A 14,134-nucleotide genomic window follows, 5' to 3' on the forward strand; every position below is an offset into this window, starting at 1 on the left:
CTATTTCGAAATAAAAGCGGTGTAAAGCAATTTAACGTGATTTTTTTATTTGATAGAACATTCATTTTATGAACTTAGTAATAAATAGATAAACAGATGAATTAATTAATTACTCAATTAATTAGGCAATTTCTACAAGAATATAAATTTAAAAGATCTCTAATCTTCATAACTAAAACATGTTGAGGCATATCTCTCAGGCTTTGAAAAGTTATATATTTATATCTTGGTCAGTATCGAGCTGTGTTGTGTATTTTTTAAATTCTTAGTAAATAAAAAAATACACTCAGGAACTTTTTAAATGATCAGATTGAAAAGTTATGTGTTTAATATTGAGTCCAAAAACAGGCCTCTCTACAAACAACTACACAACAAGTCCTGCAGTCCTGGCAGTGTCTGCTTTATGCAGACACAAGAGAGAACAGGGCATAAACCTTTTATGAGGCTTTCCACGAAATGTGTGTTATCAACGCAAGACAGTGCCCGCCCCTGTTTTTATCATGTCACCCCTCAGTAATTATGTGTGATGCTGAAGGAGATTAGCGAACAAAACAAGCAACAACTTCCCTCAGTAATTATGTGTGATGCTGAAGATTAGCGAACAAAACAAGCAACACCTCGTCATTCAGCCAACCCTGTGTTGGCAAGACCTTAGCTGTTCTGCTTCACTAAAGAGAACTCCCTCCACGAGATATAAGTTTACATTCAATACACAGGAGATGTCTCACACCAGAGGAAACCATGGCTGCGGGACCACTATGAAAGAGGAGCTGTTTTGGTTTGTCAAACTAACACTAATATGACACCAAGGTCTTGAAAACTGCTTTAAAAATGCTGAATATTAGAAATATTCTTGGAAGAGTGATTTATTTCTAATTAGGCCTTAATATGTGTGTTATACGGTATATGTAAGTTTATATTTGAGCATATCAAAATTGTATTAAAATAAACTGCAATATTTATATTTATTGTATATCTTGTTAATAAAACATTGGTTCATTATATAAACAGTATTATCATTGTAGTATATATACATATATTTATACACACTCTTATTTATATATGCGTTTGTGTACTATGTGTATTAAAATATATATATTTTCTAATAAATTAATGTTTAATTGTGTTGTTGTAACAGAAGGTATTTGTTATAGTACTGACATTGACATTTACACTAATTTATATAAACAATAAAACATCCAGAAATGCTTTGTTATGTTTACTCAGAACCACTACTTACGATTTCCTAGAATCTTCCTTGAATCAAAATTCAATGTTTCCTTTACTCAGAAGGGCACCAGAGTCAGCATGTGTGAAATATTGAAGCAATGTGCAAGTGCAGCTTTAGCAGTTATGTGGCTTAAACATAAACCACAGCTCACAGATGGACCATAGCAGGGAAGCAGCCTCGAACTTGACTGTCCTACTTCCACGCTGTTTACACTGTCAATGCTAAACAGCTAAAAAGGAAAGGTCAGTGTACCTTTCACAGAGATAGTCTCATTCCCTCTTTCCAGCATGGCCGACCACAAAACTGTGCAAAAACAGCGGTGTTGTAGCAATAATACAGCCTTGACCCCAAAGATGCAGGTTGTGCTGATTAAAAAGACAAGCTGGTGTAAATGTAAACAAACTGAATCTGGAGTTCACGTCTGCTGTCTGCCAGCAGCCGTGGAGGTGAGTGACGAAAAGCTGACAGGAAAACCAATCCACATTGGTTGTAACATCAGGGTAATGAAATGTTCAGTTAAACAAAGTGAAAAAGGTTAATAAACATGTAAAATTATGCAAATGTGAAGATTACAAAAGGACAGGTAATTATTGACAAATCAAATGCCATTTTCAGAGTGCAGCAAGTTCAAAATCAGAGCCAACAAACTGGATTTCCTAAACTTTAAGAGGAAGGAAGAGTAGAGGAACACTGAGATTTTTGCAATACTGCATAATTTTTAGCATTTCTTTTTGCTTGTGTATTTTGAAATTAGTTGTTTTCAATAAAACCAGAATAATAATAATAAAAAAAGCACATTTATCTGCTTCCACCTTTGGCTTGTTTGGCAGATTGAATAATTTAAAATTGTATTTTTTTAAAACCATGACATGGAAAACTGTATGATAGAATTGTATGCTTTTAAAATTCCATGTAAAATATGTATAGAAAGAATAACATAACAATAATCATATTCTTTTTGGGTAGGAACTATTTTGACTTCAGTTGAATGTGACGAGTCACTGTATTCAATAATATTATGGTCCTTGTAGTAAAGTGACTTTGACTCTACTGAGCAGCACAATCACCTTGTGTTTGTTACTTGACCTCCAGTGTGTACTTCTGTCTGCGCCACCACCACCTCTTCCTCAGCCAAAGTGGGCGGGCGTAACTCGCATGTGCTTTTCGTCATTGGTGCATAAACAGAGGGTCGCTTTGTTTATGGGCGTTTAAACCTACCACCGTTTATAACCGCCGGTGTCAGCCGCCCACAGACGCAGTGGACGGACACTGAAGTCTGTTGTTATTTGCTGTAAAACCGTTCGTCCTGTCTGCAGGTGAGTCCCTAACTGCTGCAACAGTTATTTAAAAACGTAGTTCCGGTATCAAGTGCTGATTGGCCAAAGACGGCGCTCGGCTATATTTTTTATATGTGCCTTAGTTATAAAAATAAAAAAATAAAAAAAGTGGCGTCCGCATAACGATAACAGCAACAACAGTAGACCTCGGAAAAGTAGTGCAGAAACGAAACAACAATGTCCGAGCGGAAGAATACTTAATTTCCTCAAAATAAATCAGCGCTATTGATATAGTCGCTGACTTATGTATAAATGCGCGTAATACGACATTTATAGAGACTTAAATGCTTATAGCGAGATATTGTTATTGAATAACTGCTCCAATATAAGATGACATTACACTGCGCTACTACAGTGTAAGAAGCGAATGCGGAAGAAAATAAAATCAGAAGTTCTTACGTGTTCATCTATGCAAACCGTGTTTCTAAACAAAACAAACTATTCATGACTATCTGCTGTGTGGGCCGGTCCCGACATGTCAGACTTTATAAGCAGAACCACCCCACCCTAACGAGGAAAAACACTGATAGTTAAAGGTGTACAAGTGTGAAACAAGGATAAAGGTATTTAATATCTTACTTTTTTAAACGCAGAAATAGACAGTTATTATATTTTAAAATGCTTTTATCAGCGCACACCCTGTGCGGTGTGGTTGTTGTGGTGCAGCCATGTTGGACCACTATGTTTCTCATAGTTCGTATAGGAAGTGTAAAGAGAGAGATATTTCATCACAACATGTGGCTCAGTATAAGACGAACTTAACTGCCATATCGGTAAGAAATTTATAAGTACTTTTAATGTAATTTTGCATGCACCTGCTACAAACCTTAGAATATAATAAGCTTTTGCTGTATAGTTGTTTGTTTGTTTGTGCGTCCCTTTTTTGCAGATTTAAAAACGCAGCAGTTTTAACTTAAGGTTTATGAACGCAGTGTGTAATTACACATCCCAATAAACTGACATTTATGAAGTTTTTCACAATCGTTTCCATAAGAACAAATATTACTTTTTAGCTTCCCAGAGTAGCAGTTGCTACACACTCCAGGACTCGCTTTACGCCTCAGGTGAAACTGAGCGATTGCAACCCAGTGGGTCTATTGCCAAATGATAGGTATTTTTACACTGACATATGTTGACCACTTGGTAAAGAAGTCGAATGGGTGCAGTACGAGCAGACGGGTCATGGGTTGTACATACATATACATGCAATAAGTGTGTTGTTCTCTCACGGTTCAGGGATGGCACTTTCCTCCATCAAATCCTTCACGGTGGAGCTGGACGGTCCAGCGGACACAGCGTTTGTTGGAGGAGAAATCGTGTCTGGCCAGGTGGTCCTGGAGCTCTGCAGGGACACCCGTGTGGTCTCCATGAAGGTGCAGGGCAGAGGGGTGGCTACTGCACACTGGCTGGAGAACCGTGGCATGAACTCCGTCTACAACGACTACACGTCCAAGGTCACCTACTTTAGAAAAAGACAGCATCTAATCAGAGGTCAGTGGTGAAGGCTGCAGATGTGCTCTGCACAGCGTATGGTTAATGTACACTAAAACATGTTGTGTTTATTTAAGTCAAACCACAGACCATTATGAATGCCACACAAACATTCCAAATCCAAACATTTTGTTGTGTCTTTCTTTTTCTAATTTCTATAATACTATCCTTTTTTTTTTACATTTAAGGAATCCAGTTCTATGTCTGTGTTTTGCAAACGTTGCTCAAATTGTAGAGTTCATGATGGGTCATCAGGTTCAGCTTGGGCTGAAGTGACTGGAGTAGCACTTGTCCCGAAATGGCTGGTGATAAAGCTGGCTATTAGTATTTCCATTCCAAGTATGAAGGTGTCATCTCAACCAACTTTCTATGCATAAGTATAAGGCACAGTTTTCCAGTGACAGTAAATATTATTTTTTATTTTTTTGCCTCTTCTCTGTGTAGCCCCAACACTTCCTCTAACTAATCTGTGTCAAACTGCTACTGTGTTCTGTCACGTGCCAGCTGGGAGCTTCTGTGACTTGTCATTACAGCACTTTGAAAAATAAAGCCAGCTGGTCCGAGTGTGTTGCATGAAAACGTAGCAGAAGAGCAGGAAGACACATACATGTCAACATTAAACACAAACCATTAATGCTGAGGTCAAATAATTACAAACTGATTTCCGCAGCACTGTGTAACTTCTCTGGTTAGCAACAGTGCAGGCAGGAAACAAACAAATAGACAGAAGTGGCTCAGTAGAAATGGCTTCAGTGGTTACTGTTTAATTACATGGCCTCTAAACATTATATGTCATCTGTCCTTTGAGTCTGGTCAGACCTTACATTTGAATGGACACAAAAATGAGTCTCACACAAGAGCTAATATTCTGTTTGTTGTACTCGAAGCAGGTAGTGCGTTGAAAGCATGCGAATTCAAAGTTAATTTATTACTGTGTGACATCTTCTGCTGCAACAGCTGCTGCAACAGCTGCATCCAGTTTGGATGTGGGTCAAAGGTGTACCAGGGAGGGTTTTATTTATGCTAAATCATACTCTGTGACCACAGCAACACATCACCCATTAACTCCGATGCTGTACCTAAGAAACACACTTTACTTACTGTTTAACTATATGTTTGTCTTCTACTCATCTACTCAGTTATTAAAATCAGCACCCCATTTTGACCACACATTTTACACATTTCACAAACATTCACATTTTCTACCATATTAAATTGATGATTAAGGAATGGGAAAAAAGTAAACAGTGTTATTTGTTATTTGTTTATTCTTTTTCACAAATGTATTTTGTAGCTGCAAATTACCTTGCAGCTACTACTTACGTCATCTGCTGCAAATTACCTTGCAGCTACTACTTTAAAAATAAAAAAATACTCCCTGCAACTTTGTTTTACTGAAACATACACAGACTGAGATTTTGTTTAAAATAGCTTCAAATTATTATTTTTTCAGCAGAAAGTAGCCAAAAAACAATATTATAATAACTTATTATTTTTTAATAACTGTGCAATAAGCCATTTTTTTATTTACAAGAGTTGTCTTGCCTTCTGCAGACAGCCAGATGTGTGCATCACCATATTATCTCTTATCCTAATACTAGAAGGTGAGACATTGACTCAATGACACTGTGTTGAATTTGAATATTGAAACACTTCAGGGAAATGTTTACAGAGAGCATATACCTTCTAAAAACAACTAGTGAATGGACAGTCTGATTATACCCAGGGCTACATCTATTTTCTGTATATGCTCTGTGATTGAAATAGGTCATTTAAGACTGCTGCTGTCACATGTGTTTGTATTCAGTATTCAGCGTTATGTCATATTTACAGTCATATGACTCGTATGCACTTTTAGAACCGTTATGTCATATTTACAGTCATATGACCTACTTTTAGAAGGTTGATCAGGGTCAATCAGGACAAGGAAATTTGTTGCTCTTGGTCACCACCAGGTGGCACACTGAGCTTGATTATTAAAGCTCTTGATTAAACTTGGACATACATAAAGCAAAGACCTGCGTAGATTCCAATATTTATGGATCCGTCAAAGAACATAAACATTTTATTTTGTTTTATTTTAAAGAATCCAGCAAAACATAATCCTTAACCTAATTTATAACTCCTGTCACATGAACAGGCACATTTAATGTATGGATCCATAGCCAGACAACTGTGGGTGCTTTCTTCTCATCACCAGCTGGCGGCGGTAGTTAGCTATCTCTTGATCTGTGGGAACAAAGGAGTAAACAACTTTGTTTTTCACAGAGCAGTCTTGACTTCTGGATTGATACATTGCAATTGGGATAAAGAAAGTAATTCAGTAGTTTGGTTTTAGCACTTAGAATGTGAGATGAGTGCGTTGAGAGATTTTTTAAGCTTTTTTTAAGATTTTGTTAAAAGGTAAAATGAAGGCAATCAACGGATGCAATGATTGACACAAGGGACTCAGTTGATGCTCAAAGTATGATTACGCTGTGACTTAGAGATACACTCCTGTCTATGTGTCGTTGTTGTTAATTCAGTGCACAGTTAATTCAAGCTGATCTGTTAGCTTTGATGCACAGCTTTGTGTTTCCCACATGCACGGCGACCCAGGCAATGTAACATTACACTCAAGAAGTGGAGTAAACAGCTCCAGAGTAAAACTATTTTTTTCTTAGCTGTGCAGGGAGGACCTCTGAGGCATGCTCAGTAGGGCTGTTTTCTTCTAAGAACCTGTAACCATCAATCATCATCAGCCCTGCCTGTTTTGCTCCCGTTCCCTCCACACCCAGTCTGCATGTTTGTTATGATGCCTTCAAGCTCGGTCTGGAAATATGTGTGCCCTTAGATGAGCTGTAGCTTAGTATGTCAGAGTTCAGGTAGGTAAACATAATAAAAGAGGGGGTGTTTTTTCTTTATAAAGCTTGAGTTGTCATCCCTCAGTCACGAGAGGTAGTCATAAGTCAATTTTGTTTCGGTTTTGGATTCAGAATGAGAGTTTCAAGGGTAGGCTATCTCACAGGTTTATCGGTGTGGCTTTTTTCCAGAAAAAACTCTGAATTGCAATCAGTGAAAGTAACAGGGTGTATACACTTCTAAAAGTCAAGCTTTGAATGGATGGCCACACTGTCAGAAACATGCCGTCTTCCTGCTACCCTCCATCTCATCCTGACTGACTAGTCTGACATCATTTAGCCCAAAGACAGGTGATTAAGATCACTTTAAGAATCCAGTAAAAACAGCCTTAGTTTTCCAATGAAGCCTTACTTTTCTATTCAGATCATTTTGACATTTGTAATAATTATAAGCCAATGGTCAGCCAGATAAGTACAATTTTTTTACAAATTGTAGAACCGAAATATAGGTAACAAGTTGTTGTTTTCTGATAAAATAGTTTGAAATGCCTTTATCCGTATGTTAAACTTGAAAAAAGTTCTTTTACCACTTGGAAATTTAAACATACTCTAGTTCAAATGTTTACTTTCACTTTAAACTGCAACTTAATATTAATTAAAAAACAATAATAATGACTGATTTTAAAGCCCATAGTCGCGATAATTCCAGTAGAGTGGAATAATCCGAGTCAGGAATAGAACCCTGAAGGCACCACCAATCCCTCTTGAGGTCTGACATAATAATGTTTGGAGGCCACGCCCACCGAAAAAAGCTACAGAAAAGGGACCGCAGACAGATGGAGCTCAGCACTGAGCTTATATCCAGACAACTGGAAACATCTGCGGCCTTACAGGAGACTAACTGCTGCACGCACACTTTCTACGTACTGTCAGACCCTAAAGAGGATTTCTGCAGGGATATACAACCTACCAGGAAAAAAAATGATTTTTGACAAGGTAAAAAAGTTTGTCATCGTCTTTGACTCCCCGGAGTTGGACTGTCCTCCCGTGTTCAGCAGCGGGGACATCGTGTCCGGCCGGGTGTTGCTGGAGCTCGGCGGGGAGACCAAAGTGGACTCCCTCAAACTCCACGCTGAAGGTTTCGCCAAAGTTCACTGGACCGAGTCTCGATCCGCCGGCTCCAGCACCGCGTACACGCAGAACTACAGCGATGAAGTGGAATACCTGAACCGGAGAGATGTGCTGCTGCAGGCAGGTCAGTGCCGGAACCGAGATGTCGCCTGGTCCACATGCCCTTTAACTGCACGTCCTGTTCTGTGGGACGTCGACTGTATAAGACTAGTCATTTCATTCATTTCCATCCAATGGAAGACCAGAGAGGGTGATGTGTTTGTGAGAGGAAACTAGACCCCGTCGAATGTTGTCTGCGTGGTTTATTATTACTGCAAACAGAGGAGACCCCGTCGAATGTTGTCTGCGTGGTATATTATTACTGCAAACACAGAGGTTTTTTTTTCTTATTTGTGTCCATTCACTCCAGACCTTTAGTCAAGCAGTGGACGTCTGTCCAAGTGTCACGAAAACAAGAACGAGAGTCTCAAGTTTGTGCAGCGCGTTACAAACCTGGATAAATGCTCTATTACGGGTTATTATGGATGAAACAACAAAACTCAAGACAAAATGCGAATTATTTGATTCATCAGCGGCACAAAAAAAGTCATTTATTACAAAGAAACTCAAGACAAAATGCGAATTATTTGATCCATAAGGGGCACACAAAAAAAAGTCATTTATTACAAAGACGAAAGCTTCGCAATGAATTGTGATCAGTACTTTCCCCCTTTGAGCAACGCTGCACATGCAGCTTTAGAAAAAAAAAACACATCCAGCCGTTAAGTCGCTACAACATTTTCTGGTCTCTTCTTTTTGTTATGTTTGTCGTATGACAAGTTCCATACAGTATTTGTGTTTAAATGCACAGTAGTAGTGAAGGGAAAGCGAATGCACGCTGCAGCAGCAGTCTGCACACGCCTTTGTTTCTGCAAAAACATCTGCTGAAAAGAACTAGTCATGATGTCAGAGACTTCCTGGTCTGAAGAGAAAAAAAAATCATGGGTTGTTTTTCTCGACTCAAGTGGGGAGAGCCTCGGGCTTCTGCCTCCATTCATTGGACCAGACTTGTTTTGGCTTTTCAGTGAGTGGCCAAGGAAACTTAAAGGAGTTTTATGGTGATTTTTTTTATTTTTTTTGTAGTTGTTGCTGCTGCTCGGGTCAGTTCTCCTTTTAAAACCCAGCATTCCATCGGCAATGTAAAGACCAGACTTAAATAGTAAATGATTCTGGGAATGATCTTGGAAACTCCCAGTTGACTCACTGAAGTGGACGGGCCTGTGATAGAACTGTTATTAAATAAAATGGCAGCGAGCACAGGGCTGAAAAAGTCTGCAAAACACATTAGAAATGCCCCTGGACTCTGTTTGTGCAGCACAAGAGTGAAAAACAGAGACGCTGAGACGTGCCGTTTGATACCACTGGAGGAAAAACATGTTCTCACTCAGCACAATGCAGCAAGAACCGCCCCTGTGAGCAGCACAGAGCAAAGGCCATGTGATTGCACAGAAAGACAGTTTTTCCTCTTTCAGCAAAAAGCTCTGTGCTTCCAGGATGTGATCAGAGTCCCTCTCTGAGTTGAATTAATTTGGACATGTTTGTTTTTGTTTTCAGTTCAGTTACTTCAGTATTTTGTGGGTTTATTACTCTGTTTCCAGAAAAAAAAAACATACATCAAACAAAACAAATGGGTTAAATATGTTTCTTTTTTTTTCTTTTGTTGTCTCCTCAGATAACGGAGAAGTCACCGTCCTTCCTGCAGGCAGACACGAGTTTCCCTTCAGCTTCCAGCTGCCCGAAGAGACACTGGTCACCTCCTTTGAGGGGAAACACGGCAGCATCCGTTATTGGGTCAAAGTGAAGCTCCACAGACCCTGGGCCACAGTCAGGAAACTCAAGAAGGAGTTCACAGTCATCGAGCCCATCGACATCAACACTCCAGCTCTACTGGTGAGGCTGCTGTTCCATCAATGTTTCATCTCCGCCCGCTCGGTTTTCTGCTCAGTTCAGGGCACCCGCTCACTGGCTCTTATCTTTCACAGGCGCCACAGGCTGGAACAAAGGACAAAATGGCCCAAGCATGGTACCGCAACTTCGGACAGGTGTCGGTAACAGCGAAAATCGACCGCAAGGGTTACACACCTGGTAAGAGTCTGAAGCCTCAAACCACAGCCTGTTTCTGTGAGTGCTTTGAGCATTTCTCCAGTTTCCAACATACACTTTTCCTCTGTCGCAGGCGAGGTGATACCTGTTTTTGCGGAGTTCGACAATTCTACCTCTAGATCTATCGTGCCCAGAGCCTACATCACGCAGACGCAGACCTTCATCGCTCGCGGCACAATTAAACAGAAGCGCTCTGTGGTAGCCACCCTGTGTGGTGACATTGTAGGAGCCAGACGCCGGGAGACCTGGCATGGCCGTGCCATCAAGATCCCACCTGTGGGGCCCTCTATCCTCCAGTGTCGCATCATCAAAGTAGAGTACATGCTCAAGGTGAAGAATACTTCGCAAACGATTCAAATCCTATTAGCCACACTCCTCTCTCTCTGTGCATATATCTGAACCGAGGTTTTTCTAATTTTAGGTCTGTGTTGACGTTCCTGGAACATCAAAGCTGAATCTGGAGCTGCCGCTGGTCATAGGAACCATCCCGCTCCACCCGTTTGGCAGCAGGACGTCCAGTGTCAGCAGCCAGTACAGCGTCAACCTGGAGTGGCTGCGTATGGCCATCCCTGAGCAGCCTGAGCGTAAGTGTCCTCCAAACATTCCTCTGAAAACAACTACGGCCTTTTCAAAGTCTTAGCAAGTTTAGTTTATTTATCATTTTAGTTAAACTTTGACCTTTCAAATGGCTGAAGTGACCAGCACCAGCCATTTTTCCCCGCTTTGTTTTTATAATCACTGTATTTGGGGCATCTGACCCACTAAACGTGTCCAAACAAAGAGCGGGCCTGGTGTAGCCGAGAGGTTGGGATTCAAACCAGGTGGAGGTTTAGAGGAACAGGCAGCACATGCTGATGGGTTCTCAGCAGTGACTCCTGACTCAGCAGCTTGTTGTTCTGACCTGTGCTGCTGTGTTGAGTCACAGCAGTAAAATAATCCTGCCTCTTTCTCTGCAGCTCCTCCAGATTACAGCTCTGTGGTGACGGAGGAGGAGGCCGAGCAGTGCAACAACAACAACGCCGTGGCCCCGCAGCCGGCCGACGACCTCAGTGGAATCCTGGAGCGCCCCCTCATGGCTTTCGTCCAAGAGTTTCGCTTCCGGCCTCCGCCCGTGTACAGCGAGGTGAGTCGGCGAACGCTTGGAACCAACTTCCAGTTCTACTGATGCTGGAATTGTTTCATGAATGAAGTCTAACCTACGTTTGTTTTCCTCCGCCTACAGATTGACCCCAACCCTCAGCCCCTCAACATGAGACCTCGCTGCATGACATGTTGAACCAAACGCCTCGTCTTGGAGTCAAGCGACTTAAAATTAACCTAATGAATCAAGAGATGTGTCTTCTCCCAGATTATTTCTCTCTGATAAATGGCACTGGGCCCTAACAAGTGTTAGGGAGAGGGACGAGAGCCCCCACCCCCCAGAGAGGTCATGAGAGGAGAAGCCCTAAGGAACTGAGTGTCCAAGGAGAAGCTGCCGCTTCATTTCAAGTCCATGCAGAAAACTGGACGCTTTCCAATTCTTCTCAAGGGAAAATGAACTTCTCTGCACCAGTTCCTGTTCTTCCCAAGTGATTTCTTCTGTGCTCCAAAGAATGAGAGCCACGAGTACCTCCCAATCATCGGTTCCCTCATGAGATTTTTTTTTTAAAGAGATTTTTCAGATTTTACTGAGTTTGGGACATCTTTGGGGGGGAAATGATCACTTGTGTTTGTCATGATGAGGTGGAAAGTTGGAGCTGCAGTTTGGTGTTTGAACAACGATCGCTCTTGATGAGTTGACATTTGTCTGAAGGCACATTGTCAACTTGGAATGGCGTAAAAAAAAGAAGTGCAATTATTTCTGTAATTCCCACTTCCCTTTGAACAACCTACTTTGCTATGCATTGTGTGACTCGACACCGGCGTGCCTTTGTAGATTCCTACCGTTACTTAAGCCACATACTGTACCTGTAAAAGTGTGAAGGTCAACTAGGCAGATGTGTTTATGCATGAAAAGATAAAACAGTATGCTAAAGGGAAAAAAAACAAAACATCTTTGCCTCAATGACGTGCAGCAGAGGCGTGCGTGAGAGCTGAGGAGAGTCGCTCTCGTAGAGATGAATTGTAACTTAAAAGAACAAGAAACGTTTGTATGAGTGTCTGCGACGAGTTTAAGGAGACGTGTTGTTGATGTTGAGCCCGTGGTGCTGACGCGTCAGGTGGCTGTGGTTGGTGCTCTACAGCACAGTTGAACCAAAAATAGGAGAAACAGTTTGTGTATAAACCTGCACAAGGCTCAGATCTGCTCCCTCGGCTGCTAAACAAAAAGGAGGAGACGGAGAGACCTCGGAGCCGCGAGGTCTGGAGCTTTTGATGGGAGCCAGATGCCTCGAGGGTTGCGGTGCTTTGTGATGCTCATCCAGAGCACAATGCTCAGGGTTCGAGTGAAGCCTTAAGCTAGAGATGCCACTGAAGTGCACAGACTAAGAACATTCCAAAAAAGAGTTTAAAAAAAAAAAAAAACGAACCAGAGGACTGTGTTTTCTCCTCACCTTCCAAAAAAAACTGGTCTTCAGGGTCAGCTGTGCCACTTCCAAGGCACGCACTGAATAAAAGTGAATGTATTTTTATACCAATACGACTGTTGATTTATAATCCTGCCAAAGTTTTGTAACTTTTTTTCTAATAAAAACCTTGAATGGATGCCTGTGTGCAGTGTTTTCTCTCTAACCTCCACTGGTATGTAAGCTGGGAACTTTGGTAGGAAAACACCAGAGCTCTGATGATGACATGTTGCATGCCAGCGCAGGAGAAGTACATCACGTTCAAGAGAGTGAGTCAAAACTATAAAACTGTCAAGGACGAGGTTCACTGAGGAAACAAGCTCCACTTGTTTGAGTAAACAATAATCACAGACGAGGCTTCCGCCCGTCAGTGATGTTGTTGCGTCGCCTGTCCTGGTGTTTGGAGCGTCTCTGTTGCTCCACATTAAAGGAGGGCAGTGATAACAAGGCAGCACACGAGACCAATCATTTACTATTGTGTCTTTCACACAAACTCAAGGAGAGTGAACTACTTGTCATCACTGCACACAACCAAATGTGACCTCTGTTTTTAACCCATCACCAAAGTCAACAGTGGGCAGCAGTGTGTGGGGACGGTGCCTTGCTCAGTGGTAACTTGGCAGCTGGGGGACTCAAACCTGAAGCTTCCTTAACCACTAAGCCACTACTGCCCTCAACAACAGAAGTCACCGAAATGACACTGTAAATCAAATACAGTACAATTTTCTACTGAAATACAAGATTTTTTGAGTCTCGTGACTGAATCGGTAAAAAAAAAAAGAGGCAAAAATGTAATTGTTCTTAAGTGGGACGTTCTCAACCCAACAATAAGTGTGTTTAACAGTGCGTGTCCAGATCACTATGAAAAAAAAAGAAGAAAAAAGTCAGGATCAGATAAAGTCAATCATTTCAGTGCTGTTGACAGACAGGAAGACAAATGTCTGTGACTTAAAAGAACTGAAGCTGCGTTTCATGATTGATTTTTACAAAAGGTGAAAAAGTCATTAAAGGAAACTCTACGTTTGACTCTGAAACTGACTGTAGTTCTTTTCTTTGTGAAAAAGTCATTAAAGGAAACTCTACGTTTGACTCTGAAACCTCAGTGGTGAAAACAGAACAACTTTATTCAGCATTCTAAATGAATGAAATTCAAGTCAAACAGAATTCACCTAAAATTTCCCCTTCTCCCGTGAGAGAACATTTAAAAGGCAGACGTCTGTCCAGTCCTCAGACCTGTACTGGTGTGAATGTACAGTCAGTCTGATGACACGGTGCATCAGCAGCACAGATCTATTGTAAAGCTCCAGGTCGGAACCTGTTGTTTGATGAACTTGTGATGAAACAAGTGAGCAAGACATTTACAAGTCAACAAATCTGCACCTTTTCTGTTTCACACGCGACACAGCTTTTACGTTGTCC

The 14,134-nt window shown here is 41.2% G+C and overlaps 1 protein-coding gene and 1 long non-coding RNA gene across 4 annotated transcripts; one reads left to right on the top strand and one right to left on the bottom strand.

The window, feature by feature from the left end:
• The first annotated feature begins 2,392 nt into the window (after positions 1-2,392).
• On the top strand, positions 2,393-12,854 carry arrdc2 (arrestin domain containing 2). Of its 3 annotated transcripts, XM_008332011.3 has the most exons (8): positions 2,393-2,547; positions 3,805-4,059; positions 9,742-9,959; positions 10,052-10,154; positions 10,246-10,502; positions 10,594-10,756; positions 11,129-11,295; positions 11,395-12,854. In XM_008332011.3, exons 2-8 carry the CDS (start codon positions 3,807-3,809, stop codon positions 11,446-11,448), a joined length of 1,215 nt encoding a protein of 404 aa, XP_008330233.1. In that variant the 5' UTR covers positions 2,393-2,547; positions 3,805-3,806; the 3' UTR covers positions 11,449-12,854. The 3 variants fall into 3 exon arrangements, with proteins under 3 accessions (XP_008330233.1, XP_008330225.1, XP_024919815.1); XM_008332003.3 differs by lacking the exons at positions 2,393-2,547; positions 3,805-4,059 and adding an exon at positions 7,743-8,154; XM_025064047.1 differs by lacking the exons at positions 2,393-2,547; positions 3,805-4,059 and adding an exon at positions 7,763-7,895.
• Positions 4,229-5,918, bottom strand: LOC112488334 (uncharacterized). Its single transcript, XR_003052297.1, has 2 exons — positions 5,402-5,918; positions 4,229-5,364 (listed from the first exon to the last, which is right to left on the bottom strand). It is a non-coding gene; the product is annotated as an uncharacterized LOC112488334 (long non-coding RNA).
• Positions 12,855-14,134: the final 1,280 nt, after the last annotated feature.

The sequence above is a fragment of the Cynoglossus semilaevis genome, chromosome 2 (assembly GCF_000523025.1).
Source record: "Cynoglossus semilaevis isolate Cse_v1.0 chromosome 2, Cse_v1.0, whole genome shotgun sequence".
Classification (NCBI taxonomy): domain Eukaryota; kingdom Metazoa; phylum Chordata; class Actinopteri; order Pleuronectiformes; family Cynoglossidae; genus Cynoglossus; species Cynoglossus semilaevis.

Excerpts from the sequence above, each read along its gene's own strand:
- arrdc2 (XM_008332003.3), top strand. The coding sequence starts at position 7,881 with ATGATTTTTGACAAGGTAAAAAAGTTTGTCATCGTCTTTGACTCCCCG. Across the intron at positions 10,503-10,593 it reads AAGTAGAGTACATGCTCAAG|GTCTGTGTTGACGTTCCTGG; the intron begins GTGAAGAATACT and ends TTCTAATTTTAG. Across the intron at positions 10,757-11,128 it reads CATCCCTGAGCAGCCTGAGC|CTCCTCCAGATTACAGCTCT; the intron begins GTAAGTGTCCTC and ends CTTTCTCTGCAG.